The following is a 17,490-nucleotide window of genomic DNA, read 5'->3' as shown; positions in this document are numbered from 1 at the left end:
AATAGGTAAGCAAAAAATGTTATGTCAATGATCAACTTTATACATACCTTTTCAGGTAAAGACCCTTTATATGGAAGTCCCTCCCAAATCTATTTTTCACAGTCGGTGATTGCTTTCAGACCCTTTTAGAGCTGGGAGCATCTCCCAACTACAAAGACAGCTGTGGCCTGACCCCGCTGTACCACACAGCCATAGTGGGAGGGGACCCTTTCTGCTGTGAGCTCTTACTCCATGAACATGCTACTGTCAGCTGCAAGGATGAAAACGGATGGCAAGAAATTCATCAGGTAGGAAAGGTTTGTTTTTTGTTTGCAGTTGGACTTGCATGAGGAAATGTGCCATGTTGTTCTAGGGTTAAAACGCAATTTTGAAGTCCCTGCACTTTAAAGTATGAAGCTTCTTCCTTTTTCTACCTGCTTTTTCTACTTCTTTTATTTATTTACTTTGCATCCTGCTGTGGTGACTTAGAAGTAGAAAACTGTTCCAGTGGTATTCCATAACTTTGAAATCCTATGGTTACTGTGGATTTTGCTGCAGAAATTGCACTTGTCGTATTTATGCTATGGATTCTTGGACGTTTAGATTCCTGTGTGGCACTTCAGTAGGCCAATGTAGCTCTTTCTTTTGGTTAGATGCCAGTGTTCTTGGTAATGCTCCTTCTGTGTTTGTCAGGGTGATTTCCCCTTGTCTCTGCTGAACTTTACAGGAAGGTTTGGGACGAGGATCCTGCTGCTGGGGTCCATCAGCCTCTCACTGTCCTCTCCAGAAATGCCCGAATGTTATCCAGCAGTTGTGTAAAAATATTTTATTGATTTCCCTTTGCACAGTGATAAACTCAGTAATATATGAAGTGCAAAGATTCTAACAGTCCCAATGTCATTGCTGCTGCCTTGTTGTGTCCCTATGGATGAGCTTGGAAAACTACAAAAATTGGAACTGCTGTAGTATGAGATAAAGATACAAGTAATCAACCTTACAGGTTTGCCTCATCTTGACTAAATTAATTTTCTGCGCACTAAATTCTTTACTACACAGATTTTTTTTGCTTCTTTCTTGGAAAGAAATGGGAGGTACCTTTGGCACCCACATTTGGGCAGGAATCGGAGCTTTTTCACTAAGTGGGTTTAGGTCAAGGTTGTTTGGATCCATCTCTAGAGTAGGAGAAAAGAAATGCATTATTTTTTTACCATATCTTCTGAGGATGTGGAGGAAATGGATTGTCTAAATCAAAGTATTGCCCCATCTGGACTCCATAAAAATACAGAGAAAATGTCCCTCTTTTCAAACCCCCAGCCTCATACACATAAGGTTATTATTTCTCATAATGAAATAGAGCTTTCCAAACTCCCTGTTTGTTGTAGTTTTAAATAAATCAATGTTTACATCTGAGTTAGGAACAATCTGTTTTGACTAATCAATAATTCAAGCATTCCTCAATGAAGTTAGAAGGATTTAATTTGTGCACTGAGCAGTCCCCTTAACTTTTCTCTTCCAAATTGTAAATCCAAGCCAGGTGTGTCAGTCTGTACCTCCTACTGAATTCAGGAGTGATGAAGTACCTCGGAAAGACTGAGTGGATTTCTATACCTGTATCTCTTACCTTAAATTCTGATTTATGTAAGAATGATGCTGATCTAAGATACCACAAAGTTCAAAACATTAGAAATTGGGAGTTGCTTGGTCAGTGGGCCATAGAGGAGAAGGAAGTAAAGTAAAAGAGGCCATGGACTAGAATTACTGTGATTTTAAAGCTTATTTGCTAATCAGCAATGTTTCTAATTTCTATGAAGCTCCTTCAGAGAGGCTTATTTCCAAAAATCCATGTTCTAACCTTTTATATGTGTGATAGATAAAGTAACTCTTGAAGATTTCCCCTTGTTTTGAACTAGTGTCCTGTGTATGTTGTGTGTCTGCTTGACATCACAGAACCAAGAAGATTTACTTGGATTTTGGCCAGATTTTCCTTCTAAGGCCTGGCTCTGGCAAACTGATAATCTTCAATGCCATCTGGTGGGCAGCATTCCAAAGTGTAGCAGGACAAAAAACTTGTCACATTTGAGTAATGAACATTAATGGGTAAAAAGTTCCAAAGGCAGTATTTTCTTGATCCCTTAGGCTGCCATTCCCCAGATTATCAGATGGTTTAAACTCAAGCACAGGACTGCTGTACCTGAAGTGCCCACATTGGAGTTTGTGCAGGAATGCCCATCTGGGTGTCTGTGCTCCCATGACAGAACCAGGCGGAGTTCTAAAAATTAGACCCTCAGTAAAACCAGCACTTTCTCTGCTGAAAATCTTGCCTAGGCTTTGATGTAATAACCGAAATATTGCTGCATCCCTGCCCAGGCTTGCAGGTACGGACATGTCCAACACCTGGAGCACCTCCTGTTCTACGGCGCCGACATGTGTGCACAGAACGCCTCAGGGAACACGGCCCTGCACATCTGTGCCCTCTACAACCAGGTGAGAGCCCCTGCCCTGTCACCAGCCCTGCTGGCACCCTGCAGGGACAGAAATGTCCCCAGAAGCAGCTGGGAGCTCTCAGATGGGTTGGATTGGATGGGAACTTGAAGATCATCCAGTTCCAATCCCCTTCCACTACACGTTATTGCGCCAATCATCATCCAACCTAAGCCTTGAACACTCCAGTGATGGGCCATCCACAACTTCCCCAGGGCCTCACCACCCCCTCAGGGAGGCATTCTTTCCCAATATCTGATCTAAACCTGCTCTTTTTCAATTTGAAGCCTTTTCCCTTCATCCTATCACTACATTATTTTACATGTAATGAAGTGCTTCAGGTTTTAAAAAGTGGTCTTAGAAACTGGAAAGAACATAATTAAAATTATTTTATTGGTGTTTCATTCACTGACTACAAATAAAGCTGCTCAGTGTAGATAGCAAGAGTATGGATATTAAAAAATAGAATGCTATGCTTTACCAGCTTTTTTGGGTTTGATTAATATCTAAATATTTGTTTCCTATACAGAATTTATTGCTAATACTCTATAATTTAATTTGGATTTGAATAAAGAAGAGTTGTAAAATACTATGGAAATGTCTCCACAGAAGATACTAAATTCTTTGCTGTTTACAACTTGTGTAGTCGTTTACAAGTAGTAGAACCTTTTGGTTTGATAGCATTTTATACTGTCTTTGCAGGATTGGGATGGGGAGGGGATGAGTTTTACAACTATGTTAAAAATCAATATGTGAATATTACATTGAATTTGGAAAGCATGAGATGTGACTGTAAACAGTGAAACAGCTGTTAAAGTATCTGCTTCTTAATTACCATCTTAGTTTCTTTCTAAAGTCTTGTCAAGACAGATTCCTCAATTAGGTCTAAAATGCCCTCAGCTTAAAAAAAATAATCTGACCATATGCTTTTAGCAAAGGTTATGCAGTATGAGGTGGGAATTGGAGTAGTCCTGTAGAATGACAGTATTTTTTTATGCAGAGATGTGTTTTTCTGACCTCAGTTATTCTACAGGAGACTTAGAGACTCTAATTGAAACTGCATCTACAAATTTTCAAATATTTACACAGTCACTAAGCTTGGCTTGGTGAATGGAATGTTAAGATCTTCTGCCTGCACTGTCGTCCTTCTGTTTTCCTCCATCCAGTGTATGTGGAAATACAAAGTTTCCCTTGGGATGCTGTGAGCCTTAACCTGTGCTGATTTTGCCAGTGCCTTTTTTAATGGAAAGTTGTTATTAGTTCACGTGGAAGGAACGGTGCTGCCTTTTCCAGCTGGAGAAGATGGGAAGGACAGCAGTATCCTTGTTACCTCCAGATTCCTGTAGATGGAGTCATTACCCGTTTGATCTGCCCTTCCAGTCTTCCCTAGGGAATTGGCTGACTTTCTGAACTTGGTAAATTTGTTTTCCTGGATGTCAGCGAAGTCCTGGTTTGAATAAACTCTTGGTTTTATAAGTTATTCCATGGCCATGCAGTAAGTCTGTTGTTTGCTGGGATGAAATGTGCCCTCCTTCACTGGGAGGATTGGATCTGAGATGAAAGCTGTTGTAGTATTAAAATTGAATATAATCTGACAGATGGGGAGGAAACAAAAAGGAGCAAATGTGAAGTTAAAAATGCTCCTGTTTGTTTCAAAAGACTAAAAACAAACAAACAAACAAATGCAGTACTTAACCCAAATAAATTTTCTTGGATTTTTAAAAAATGTTGAACGGCTCTTTTACAGCTTTTGGCAAATCTTTTTTCTAATCACAACCTTTTATTTAAGAAATCCCTTTGCATGTTTTTGTTACACTGCAGACAGCTTAGTTAAATTTGTAGAGAGTTTTTGAATGTATAATTCTTTTGGTGCTGTAATGTTGGGTGATTCTGAGAAAAAATTGAATAATCACCCAATAAATACAGTATGTTTTTCAATATACTTGTTTATATCTTCAAGTTCTTGATTAAAATTGGGCATTGATCAATTGTTTAGAGATAGAGAAAATGCAACTAAAGTGCAGATTGCAGTGCAAGCAAGCGAGACTATCTCAGTTAATTGTATAGCATTAAAAATTATAATAAAGGAGATAATTTTAAATTACCATCTTGATTCATTCTGTTGTTTTTCAGTTGAGGAAAAGGTAGGATAACCTCCTTTCATGATACATTTAGGGCAGCCCTGTGATGGGGAGACTTAGTGAGACCAAGAATCTACGGTAAGAATTTAGAAAACACAATGACAGAAACGATTTTCAATCATAATTTTGCAAATTAACCTGTGACTCATAGTCTAGTAAATAAGCTTTGTTTCTATCACTAAAATACCTAAATTATGCACTTTTTCTTCTCTGACTGCAAATTTGCTGTTCAAAGTGAAAGGTAGCCCATCCAAATACCTCATTAGGTAGAACTCCATTGCACAACATATCAAGACAACACAGAAAGCACAACAAAATTAAGAACAATATTTGTGATGAGGGAATATAAAATCTTTTTGAAATGTGAATTGATTTGCATAAGAATCTAAGATGAACATTAAAGATGACAAATAAAGAACAGAGTCCATACAGGAATCACCAGAAATTCTGAGAATCCACTCAGAACCTCCAAGAATTTATACCAAATTGTGGTCAGTCATATTTAACAGCCATGGAGAGCAATGATTTAACCAATGCACTGTATTGACCAAAATAAATTGCTTTTAAGGAATTTCCTTTGCAGATTTTCTCAGTTTGAAGCCAAATTTTCCTCCTTGTGCTGTAACTGCTAGCATTTTTTAAGGGAAAGAGAGGCAATAAGGATGGTCAGTGCAGTATGTATAGGCAGATCAAAAAATTTCATGTGTGCTAAAAAAAAAAAAAAAGTCATACTTTTAATGTTGAGGATAGGTTGAAAAGAAGGTTTCCGACAAAATAAGTGGTAAAACTGCTTTGTTAAACTTTTAGCAGGAGGGAAGGATAGAATTAATCCCAGTTCTGTGAACAGTACTGTTTTTACTACATAATAGGCAAAAAACCCCATATGGGAATCAAATTTGTGCAAAATTTGTTTCGTCAAATATGGAACTTCATCAGTACAGTTGCTTAAAAATTTAATAAGGCATTTGCTACTTGTATTCCTTCATGTTTCTTTACAACTTGCCTAGTGTTTCTAATACACTGCAAAGCATCGGAAGGCTTGTCATTTTTAAAATGCTGTTTTAACAATGTAAGTTCTCAGATAATTTATTTGGTTTATTTTTTAATCATGAAAATATAGACCAAGCACCTCATAACCTCTTATCAGTCACAGCCTCTTTAGTGTCAAAGGATTTTTATGAACAAGTTTCCTTTTCCATCATTTTCAGGAGAGCTGTGCAAGGGTGCTGCTGTTCCGGGGAGCCAACAAGGAGATCAAGAATTACAACAGCCAGTCCCCATTTCAGGTAAAAAAGGAAATGCCTCTTCCCCCTGAAATATTGGGAAGAAAACATCACATGAGCTTAGGTCTGGGGAGAAGTCACACCGCACCAGGCTGAATACAGGTGTGGAGGGAGTGAGTGAAAACTTTGGCTTTTATGTAATTCACTAAGTGAAGATGTCCTGGAATACTTAGGAATGAGAGGAGCACACCCTCTGGTGACATTGTTAATGAGTTTGAGAATTCTAAGAGCTGTTGGTGACAAAAGATAAAATCCTTGGTGTTCTCCAGTCAGATGTGCCTTGTTCTGAGCTGATCTCCAGTCTCATGTAAGTCAGGTCCAAGATCCATGTACGTGTGGTCCAGGGATTGTCTGGGCACTTTGGTTTGCTTGGCCCCTCTTGATTTAGCCAAAAAGAAGCTCTTCCTTCTTTGGATGTGAGGCCAAGGAGCTGGGCTAAGTTTCAGGGATGGGATTGAATTAGTACACTGTCAGCATTAGAGGCTGAAGCTGCTATCTGTTATCTCCAAAAGAAAATGGAAGTCTTGCTTTGGATTAGTCAAAATTTTGTCCCCATTTTCTGATATTAAAGCACTTGCAGTAAGCTTCATTAAAAATACAAATGGAAGAGAATTGTTTGTCCAAAGGGTTGTCAGGTATGGCTGACAACCTCAAGCCCTTATTTCTGAAGCAGGCTTAATTAGCCTGGATGTCAGAGAAACATTCCTAAGGCAATGTGACATGTGAGAAATAGGGATGGAAACTGTAATATTAAAAAACCCCTAAAAAACAAAAACAGAAGAATTTTTTACAAGTTACAAAGATCAGTGCTTCTGGAGGAATGATGGCACAGTATTATTAACAGGAACTGTGCTGTGGTGAAACAGGATGGGACCGTTTCCCCAAACCAAGGAATTTTTCATCTAAAAGAAATCTGGATTGTGTCTTCCCCATTACCTTTTTGACCCACTTTGGATAATGCTGGCAGAGGTTTCAAGGAACAATGCTTTGACAAATGAAACAGTTGGAGTTTTTTCTGGATCCATGTGGGTCTCTGAGTTAACTCCTTCAAGTTTATTAGTAGTTACAGGGTTTTAGAAAAAAAAAATCTCAGACAAATATTTCTGTATCAATTTAATTCCCTACATATTTTGAAGGTTTTCTGGGCCTAAGTTTTGCATCTTGTAAGCTTAAGAGTTCTGCATGCAAATCCCAGCCAGACTACTGTTTACTTTTGGGACCATTTTCCTCAAACTTGGGAAACGATGCATTAATAATTGAATTTTAGGCACCATTTTCAGACTGCTAATAATTTCCCATCGAAATACATACTAAGCAAAAATTCACTAAGTACTGGCTAATACTTTACTCTGCACTTCAGAATTATGAAATGATCAAGAAATGGAGCAAGAGAAAACACTAATTATCGGAGGGATGTGTTCCAGGGTAATCTCTTGGATTATTGTGTTACTTTGTCTTCGAGGTTAACTTTCCTTTTCAGTTTAGGATGTTTTTGGGGAGGGTAAATGTCACACAGAAGAGTTTTCATTTGTCTTCCTTTTCGTGCTGACAGCTCCAACATTCTTGTTCTTGACCTTAGAAGAGGAAAAGTTGTAGGTAATGTAGAAAAAGTTCTGATTTGTCTGAGTGGAATGAGTAGAGGAGACCCTGATGCCAGCACTGCAATGAAGCAGCCTTAGAATTAATTCTTTGCCATCTGTCTGTTGCTGACCCAGTCAATCAAATACCACAAGTGGAGCTGTTATAAAATTATGCAGAATCCCCTTGAGTTAATAGGATTTTGCATACTAAAAATGTTTGCTCATGTAATCAGCAGGCAGGAGCATCGAGGCATCTCATATGTACATAATGAGAATGGTTGTAGCTGCAGCATCTATTCCTTTGAGTCACCTCCATAATGTACCTTTCTCAACAGCATTAAAAGGATGATTCGTTGGAGCTGCTGCTCAGAAAATTGATATGAAAGTTGTGCTATGCTGTAGAACCACAGGATCCAGACATTTGTGGAGAAATTTGTGTCCTGTTTTCTTTTGAAACAAAGAAGATGAAAATTAGTGGCAGAGTTTGTATCAGGCATCAGTGTCCAATGAATGTGGTGCAGTTTTGCCACACGTGCTCACTTCTCACCAAATCACAGGGCTTGTTATAGATACACTAGATTGCAGGAAGTAAAAATAATCTGGGCTAAATTCTATGCCACTTAATTCAGGGACCCCACACCATGCCCACCTGGGATCTGGGTGTCCTTTTTGCCTTTTCAGTGTCCAGCAAAGTTAGCATTGGAATGGCATTGCCAGGTGCTGAGGACACAAAAAAGCTTGGCTATATTTCCCAGTTAAGCACCAAACACTGTATTAGCTGCCTTTGCAGGGATGTGTTTCATCCTGACCCATTCCTGGGTTGCATAGAGTCAGCAATTGGTGTTGGGTATAGCTGATGTCACCCATTGCTGAAAGCCTGCAGAACATGGGGTAGCAGAAATTTTCCTGTATTTTATATATAGCAATTTAAGGTGAGATGAAACCTGTGCCACATCCTTATATTATATTGCCAGTTCTGTTTATTAATCACTTACTCAGCCCATCTTGGCTGGGCCATTAAGTAACTTAGATGCTATTTTATTAGTAAAACTTCCAGAAAGAGCCTTTCAGAAAAGCCATGGTATCCCATCACTGTCCACAGCTACTTGGTTTTCTACACATTTCTTCTGCTTCTAGGTAAAATAATTCATTGCCTATCTAGCAAGTATTAATCCAATAGCTCAGAAGTCTGAGTTTTGCAGTGTTTACAAACTGTTAAAATGAAGTGTAAGTTAAAACGATCATAAACCTTGTATATCACGTCTTTCTCTTTTAGTGATCAGCATCTCCATATGAGTAATTCAAATGGGCAATAAGGCACTATTTTAGCTAATAGTGATAATAATTAGTCAGTGTTTTGAGAACAAATGTGTTTCAATGTACAGAACAGCTATTCTGAGGTGGTATTTAGTGCCACCTTTTAAGGTCAGAGTTGTACCTGAGAATGGTTTGTGTCTCAGGTGTCCCTAATGATTTGCCTTTGCTGTCCCAGACAAGCCTGAATAATCCATGTCCCTACATCTCATGGCTTTCAGGAGGAACAACAATTTTTCAGCTCCACTGCAGGTAGAACTTCACTGCTCCTTTCAGTGTGTTGGCCCTGCCTCTATTTTTAATTGCTCACTTTTTTTTTTTTTTTTTTTTGCCAGGTTTGAATCATTTGAACTGATATTTTTCATGCCTGCATTCTCTGTTATTTGGAAAAACAAAATGATTCAGCTCTTTTGGAGTCTGGGCAAGGGAAAACATGTGTTGTTTTCCTAACACTGAAAAACTCTGCTGACCCAGCCCTCCTTGTACTGTCTCCCCGTTGTGTTATGTTGTGGTGTTTAGCTTTATTTTCTTTAATTGCCCTGTGCGCTGATCTCCATGTTAATAACCTGGCAGTGGGAAGTTGTTTCCAGACTGACTCAGGCACAGGGGCTCCAAAACCAGGAGTAGGAACTAAACTCACGGATTTGGAAGATAAGCTGGCTGGAGGGAACACAGACACAACTGGGTATATCCAGCACCTCACTAGAATGGCTTCCCAAAGCCTGGTTTAAATTTAGATTGTTGGCATTTTTAATTTCCCTCTTTTGGATGAAATTTACAGGCAAAGGACACAAAGTTCTTCTCAGGTTTGTTTTTTTGTTTTTTTGGTTTTTTTTTTTTTTTGGTCTTTTTTGTCACTGACTTTTTTTTTTTTTTTAAGTTGTGAAAGCTAATTTTAAACCCAAAATCTTTATCAGGTACGTCAGAAAGGCATCTTCACAAATTTAAAATAATGCCTCCTGTCATGATGTTCAAGTATGGAACCATTGTGTTTATGGAGCACATGAATTACAGAAAGACTTTGCTTTTTCTGTGTATTTATTTCCATCCTAATTCCTTTCCTGAAGCACCTGTGTGAACAATGAATCACTGAATATTGGGTATAGTTGGCAAAAAATACAGCTATGAGCTCATGATGCATTCTGCCTTTAGTCAGACTTCAAGCTTTTTCCAGCTTTTTCCTGATTTCAGTCAAATAATGGAACTTATTCATATTTAGAAAAAAAAATCTATACAAGTGACTATTCCAGAAAAATTGTGGATTTTTCCTTAAAAAATCAAAAATATACATGAGTCTGTATATATGTAGGCACACTCAGCACAAGTTCTTAACAAGACATCATTAAAATAAAAATAATAATAATTAAAAGGAAGGGGAATAACTGAAAGGGTGGAAATTGATGTTGGGGGAAGTAGTGGCAAATGAAATATTCCTGAGAATATTAGGAGATATAGGAGCAGAAAAATACATATGGATACAAAATAGAGTTAAATTGATTCCTCCTGACTCAGGGATGCTTTTCTTAGCGCTGGCTAGTCCCTTCTGACCTTTGTTTTAACCCTGTCATTTTTCAGAAAACCAGCCAAATGGAAGTAAAGCATAAAATAATGAAATTATATGATTATCTTTTGTTGAGAAAGGCAAAATATTGTCATGCTTGCAGATGCTAAAAATACTTAACTGCAGGATGTGTCTTCATTTTTTTTTACCAAAAGCAAACTTATGGAGGGGTCTCCATGTGACCATCTGTCATGTTGTGTTCCATGTAAAGGATCCAAGACCCCTTTTTTCACCTTTTTCCCATTCATTCCATGCTCAGACAGGGCTGTCCAGCTGACATGCCTCAGGTGCTGCCACAGGCAGTCCAGTTTTTCTGGGATAAGTGCACTCTCTGAGGTAGTTAGAAGCCAATCTGTTTGTTCTTCCACCAAAAAAAAAAAAAAAAAGGCTTAGAAGTTACAAAAGGGAACAAATAAGCAAAGTAAATTGTAAGGGTCACCACCAGCTCTTGCCTTAAAGAAAAGCTTGAGTGTTATTCAGATACAGTTAGTTGTCATAGATGAAGTCACAAGAGACAGTGGGGATTTGTATAATCCTAATTTAAATCATGTTGTTTTGAGATGTTAACACTAACAGTTTGTGTGGGAGATAAAATAACCTGTGAGTGGGACTCATGGGCACTTCGGGCCTGCAGGAATGGATTCATGCTTGGAGTTATGATAGTTGAGTGCTGTGTGACATCATCTCCTGCTTTTGCATTTCAAAACAGGCTACTCAGCATTATCTTCTGGCTATATCCAAGTTCTTCCTCCTTATAGAAATGTAGAATCTGTGCCTGTAGGACAGACGTAGCATCTTCTTCCACTGCCATTTAGAGGGAGCATTCCTGGCATGAAGTTGGCAATCCCATTTCCTTCAGAGTATGTTATTGGCATGGATTATTGCTAGACTGCTGTTTCCAAAGGTTTTATTGTAGTTAACCCACAGAGTTTGGAATGGAGCCACCAAATGTATTAGGTAAAATAATCACAGTGTCTTATTCACTGATGCATTTTATCCAAAGGGTTTTCCAAAAGGATTTCCAGCCATTTGGTTTAGCAGTTGAAGCAACACTATATTATTAAGTGCTTGCAGAATTGAATCCCTGAAAGTTTCTGCTGTGAAATAGTGGGAAGTGTCTGTCTGCTGTGAGTAGGAAGACTTTTTTTTCTGAAGGTGTTCAGGAAAGAAGCTGCTAACATGGTGGGTTTTGGCTTTTCCTTGAGGTAAGGACACCAAGGCTGCCTGTCTAGGTGGAGGATTTCACTCTACAGCAGCACGGACCCATAAATCCTTGAGCTGAATTCTCCGCACAGCCCAATGTTTCCTGCAGCACCAAGGAAAACAAAACCTAGCAAATAGTACATGTTCTCAGCCTTTTTTCTAGGAGAGTTCAGCTGAAGAAGATTGCATTTCATGGCTTTTTGATTTAGCATATTATTGGAGGGGACGAAAAAAATTAAGTCAATTTTGTTGCTGGCTATGTCTTATCTGATTCATTTGATGCTGCAACATGGCTTTATCTGCTTTCAGTAAACACTCCTTTGGAACCGCTGCTTGCCCATGTAGCAGTAATAAGGATTATGTAATAACTGGCTTTTGATGGCTCTTTCCAGCTTGAGCTAGATTTTCCTGAGGAATGAGTCTGTAATTGTAAATGTGTGTGTGTATCACACTTGGCTTTTTCTTCTCTGTTTTAATTATTAAAACATGAGTGTAGGAAAATGCATCTTGCTTAAGGATAACTTGCTGGGTAGCATTTCAGCAGAGAAGCAGGAAGATGATGGAAGGCTTTTTCCTCTACTTTTAAAATAGATAGAAACATTACATTTCCCAATAGATGCAGTGACCATGGAGGAGGCTCAATACAGCCTGTACGAAGTAGGATAACTTAAAAATCTGAGTTACTTCTCCTTGCAAGAAATAGGAGGAAATAAAAGAAAGTTGTGAAGCAGCGAAGTTGCGCTTGGGATGGATTTGTCTGCATGTTCCTTTTTAGGCTTCCTGACATGTTTCCTTGTAACTCTGCTTGACTTGATGGTGTATTCAGTTCAACATTTCCTGTCAAGCTGGTTCTTGCATAACAACGACTTCTTTTGTCCTAGGAATTAAGTTTGCATTTCAAAGCCTCAGGAGGAAATGATTTAGAAGAGATTTGGTCCCATGTTGTGAAGAAAGGACTTACATTTTTGATCTTGGTGTCCACACAGGTTTAGTTTAATCTGGAGGTATTCAGTCATGGCTAATTCACGAATAAGAGTGGTTAGATTTTAAGAATGCAGTTGTGTGTTCTCGTGAAAGGACAGTGGAGAATAAAACACAGGTTCTGCCTTTTAAATCTTAGTAAGGAAGACTGGAAAATGAGCAAAGGTGCCTGCAGGCATTTCAGATGTTGTCCAGTCCTGCTAAAACAGCCCTGCAGGACCTAAAAGAGACAGAAAAGAGGTCATTCAGAATGATTGCCTTCCCTATATTCTGACTGGAATTCGCTCAGCCCTGGCACAGCTTCATGGCTACTGAGTGTATTCCAGAAGACCCATGGGGGCTGTCAAATCCCTTGCAAGCAAACCCAGCATTTTAGCAAGGAAAATGTGCCAGCACTGTTATGTTTGCAGTGTACTTTTTTTGATAAAGTCCAAGTGCGTTTGGATGCATGGTTTTTGTGTGTTTGTTTGTTTTTAAAATATTAATTGCTGAAAAGTATTTAGGGTAAAATCTCATTTCCTTTGAAGTGGATGAAATCCCATGGATTTCACTGGGGTGAATGTGCGTTCCTCACACTTGAGACAGATACAAAGCCATACTATCAGCTCTTCCTCTATAATGTATTCTGCTGAATATGTTTATTTTTAATTAACATTTCCTGTTCTTGTTTAATTAACATTTTTAGTACAGCACTATTCTTTTAAGTTGTACAGAACTGCACAGCACATTGCCACAAATAACTTGGGTTATGTGAAGTCTTTGCTGCTAAGAGTTAACTTGCTGTAGCTGAAAAGAAGATGCTGTATTTTCTGAGGGCAAGCTTGGTAAGAGTTTTGGGAGGAAAAAGCATGGCTTGGGAGGCTGTGGTTGTAAATTTTCTTCCTGAGTGTGGGATATTATGGCATTTCCTACAGCGGAAGTCCCTTTGTCTTCACCCAGCTGGGATACTGACCTTGTCCCACCCATCCTGGGATGCTTCCCATGAGCCTGAGACTTCCAAGGGTGTGAAGAACGCTTGGATCTTGAAGCTTGAAAACCTAGTCTTTGATTACTATTAAAAGCAGCCTGAGAAGCAGTGTGAGGTGGTCCTTACCAGGGAAGCCTGGGATTGCTCGGAGGGTTATGTAAGCGGAGCTGAATTTTGGAAAAGCGGGAATACTTTGCCCTCAATACCGAGGCGAAGCACTCGTGGTGAGCCTTTGTTGAAACAGTGCTGAACTGATCCAGGGAATGCTGAGGAGCCTCACAGAAATATTGGCCCTCTCCCCACAATTTATATTTTCAGATGCTAAAACTAGTTGTTGAGCAAATGTAAGGTGCCTATTTTAGGATGCTGCATGTCAATATCTGACTACAGATGGCTCCGTGAATCATAGTTGGAAGAAGGGAAATGTTAGACACTAAGATATTGTTGCTAAGAGATTTTAGTACACAGTATGCTAACATGTGCTGGCAAATTTGGGAACAGTAGCAGCAGAATGCTCTCGGAGGAAAAAAAATTCAGTGGTGAAGAAACTGTCTTCAAAGGACTATTTAAAGGATAGTAACATTATTGTGCTTTGTTGTATCGAGACCTGACGAAGATGAAATTGTCTTTCAAGCAGATAATAGACAGAAAACATCCAAAAGGTAAAGCTAATCCTGCTCTCCAATGAAATAGAAAGTGGATATTGGAAACAAAAAGAAAAAAAAAATTACTTTGGGGTTTGAATGAATCAAGTGCCAAGATTAAAGGTGATGGTTGCTGATATTTTGCCATCTACTGGACATCAGCTCTATCAATATACACAGTTAGTTCCTTCCAAAATGCATAATATTGAGCTTGTATTACATTATATAATTAAAAATGTTAAGAGGTCTCTTCTGTCCAGGAAAGAAGCATGCAGGAAAATGCTGAATATAATTTTTTTACTTGTGTTTCTTCATAACATAACTATAAAGTAATTTAGGAAAATTGTCAGCATTTTATTGTCCTGGTACAGAATGTGGGTTATTTCTGCAATTAATATAAACCTTTGCTGGCTATTATTTAAATAAAATAAATTCAATTGTACTGCTTTTCTTTAGTCTATCTTATCTTACATCAGTGAGTTTTACCCAAATTTGAAAATACAACACCTGAAAGGGAACTTCAAATGGATAAAATTAATTTTATTTTACAAAACAAAACCTTTCAGTTCTGATCTATTTTCAACAAAAACATTATTGTTTTATTAAATGTACAAAATACTGCACAATCATAAACTTCCTAAAATAGTGATTTGCTTCTGACAAATTTCTAAATAGATGTATTACGTCTCAACTTCAGAATTGTTTTTTTTAATGTAGTTTTGGAGTGTAAATGTATGTCTCCATAAGGCAAGAATATGCATCTCCTTGAGGTCATGTTTTATGTCATTCATATTCTATGTATTCAGCGGCACTGTTAGATAAAGATGGGGAATTAATGATATTAATAGAATATTAATCAAGCATTTGGTTTTATTTTTTAATGAGGTGAGCTGAGAAGCTTCTGCTACTTTTATTTTGCTGTGTCGTAGCCTCAAAGTCAAAAATCAACTACAATCCATGGAACTACAAAATGTGGGGTGAAACTCTCCCCTTTGATTTTTGCAAAGTGAAATAAGGAATTAATTATTGTCCAGCAGTTTTGCATTAGATTATAATGGCTGTGGCAATTGTGTAGGATTTTCCAGCTGGTTCAGAGAAAGACCCATTTGGAATTTTTAACATTCTGATGGAAAACACCTGAGGTCTGCGTTGTGATTTGAGCTCAGAACAATGTTTTCTACATTTTCACATTTTGCTCAGGCATTACAAGAGAATGCCTTTCCTAAGGACTCCGAGTTCCAGGTACTTGTGGTGCTCTTTGAATCAATAAACATCTCTTCAAGTGCAGGCTCCTGGAATTGCATAAGGAACCAACAGTGGGTGATCGATACGTTTCCATCCCACACCTATGGAAAAGAAATTCGGAACACAGATTGCTTCCTGCTTTTCCAAAATGAACTCCATCTGTCCCACTGAGAGAGTTATAAAATCCACATGCTATATGAGAGCAGCTAATGCAGATCCTTTTAGGATAGGATTTGTTTGAGTCTGCTGGGTGGTTTTGTGTCACCATTTATCAAGAATGGAGCCTCCCGCTGCCGTGTCCTACACGGGCACACATGGGAACAGGGTCTTGGCACTTAGCCTAAATTTAACTTCCAGATGTCCTTGGGGCTGACTGCTGTGGGCTTGATGGTGTGCTGGGAATAAATTCAAAGTGCCTTTAGACTCCATGTACCTCTTGGCTTTATTAGGGAGAGCTTTTCTTTCCAGAGGACACAGTAGAAAATAAATACATTGAAGTTTAGCTATCTTATATTTCCATTGCCCCACAGTAAACACCATTGGATTTTTGTATCAAATTGAAGAGGTGTCAATTTCCAAAGATGTAGTTATTGGAGTTTTTTAATACTATGCAAACACATCCTGTTTATGATACATGGAAGAGCATTTTTGAAAATCTTTTAATTAAGGAAGTAATCTCAATGCTTCCTTCTAAATTCCCTTGTGTTAATTTCTCACGTGCCTCTGCTGATAGTCAGTCCTGTTGTGTGATGGCTGTGACTGCTTGAGTGGTGTATTTTCATTGTTAAAGTAATATAATCCTTGCTGGAATGAGAAATAATTTATGGTTTTGTGAGTCTATGGTTGCAATGGAAGGCAGTTTCTGGAGTCTGATGGTTACAGTCTCATTCACAGGGTTCTGTGACCTCTTTCTTGTGGTTCCCACTGAAGACAGCAACCTGTAGGGAAGATTTACCTCAGTGGAAACAGTCTGTCCACCTGTATTTGCACTGATGTAATTCACATTTTGTTCTGGGCTGGAGTTACCTCCTTTAAAGTACAGCACCATGCCTGAACTTACTGCCAGTCCAAGCTTTCTGGAAAAACCATAATTCAATAAACACTGCTGGCTAGCAGAGACAAGAGAAAGGTGAAACATCAGCCCTGCAGGAAAGAATAATGAAATGCACTTTCCTCAGGAAAGGGAAATTGTCTGGAAGAGAAGAGCAGGTGGAGAAAAAGCAGGTGGGGAGTGGTGATGCTTTATGTGCTCACTGTGAATGGCAGCTACAACCCTGCAGCTCCCTCTGCTCCCTCCAAAGATTCTGCATTTCAGAACTCAAATGTAAGCATGTGCAGCAGAAATGCAGAAGCCTGGACTGAGTGGAAGATAAATGGACTAAGAGGCTCTCTTCAGTCCAAACAGAAAGTTTGTCAAAGTTCATTGTCTTGATTTGAGAGGAGACAGCTTCAGTTTCTGTCTTTTTTCTGTTGTTTCTCCTTGGGTGGAGCAGTTTGTTCCCAAGAGTGGTAATGTAATTTAGCCATGGTGTTTGCCTTTCAGGGACTAGCCCATAAAGCTCTAAAATTGTATTTGTTAACAGGCTAAAAAATCATTCTCTAATTTAATATAATCTCTACCTGTGGAGATTATATTTCAAGAGCAGAAAAATATCAGTTGTGAAAGGTTAGTGCCAGGTAAAGTGTAAATCCAACTTCTAGTTTCCCAAAAGGAACAAAAAATGTAAATAAAAATATAAATACTTGAATTCTAAGTAAAGAAATATCTTTAGAACTGCATTTATGTGGTTAAACAGAGCGGTGGTGGTGAGTCAGTGCTACTTCTGTCTGATGCAGAGTCTGAAAACACTGTGAAACTCTGTTACACTGAAACCTGTAACAGGACATCTGGACAGTTTCACTGTTTACACAAAGTACTGTAATTTGCCATGATTTAAACTAAGTTTCTTTGGAGAACATGATTCAGAAAAAAACAGTACCTGATGCCTCAAATATTTAATTTCTGAATTTACTCCTGAAAGGCAGTTTAAACAGGGTCTTTATCCAGAGGGATTGTTTCTGACTGTGAATATCAGAAAGCCAGGGCTGACAATGGTCTGTCAGGAGAAAGA

At 38.5% G+C, this 17,490-nt stretch overlaps 1 protein-coding gene across 7 annotated transcripts in view; it reads left to right on the top strand.

Moving 5' to 3' along the window:
• Positions 1–17,490, top strand: part of SHANK2 (SH3 and multiple ankyrin repeat domains 2) — a 269,302-nt gene that overhangs the window by 33,634 nt on the left and 218,178 nt on the right. For 4 of the 7 annotated variants that reach the window (XM_072929511.1, XM_072929512.1, XM_072929510.1 and 1 more), the window contains exons 8-10: positions 120–287; positions 2,347–2,463; positions 5,810–5,887. In XM_072929511.1, the coding sequence (XP_072785612.1) occupies positions 120–287; positions 2,347–2,463; positions 5,810–5,887 (363 nt within the window). Of the gene's footprint in view, positions 1–119; positions 288–2,346; positions 2,464–5,809; positions 5,888–13,455; positions 14,153–17,490 lie in introns of those variants that run through there. The other 3 variants (XM_072929516.1, XM_072929517.1, XM_072929518.1) reach the window with 3 other exon arrangements.

This window comes from Taeniopygia guttata, chromosome 5 (assembly GCF_048771995.1).
Source record: "Taeniopygia guttata chromosome 5, bTaeGut7.mat, whole genome shotgun sequence".
In the NCBI taxonomy this organism is placed as follows: Eukaryota; Metazoa; Chordata; class Aves; order Passeriformes; family Estrildidae; genus Taeniopygia; species Taeniopygia guttata.
This window is presented reverse-complemented; position numbering and strand designations above follow the sequence as displayed.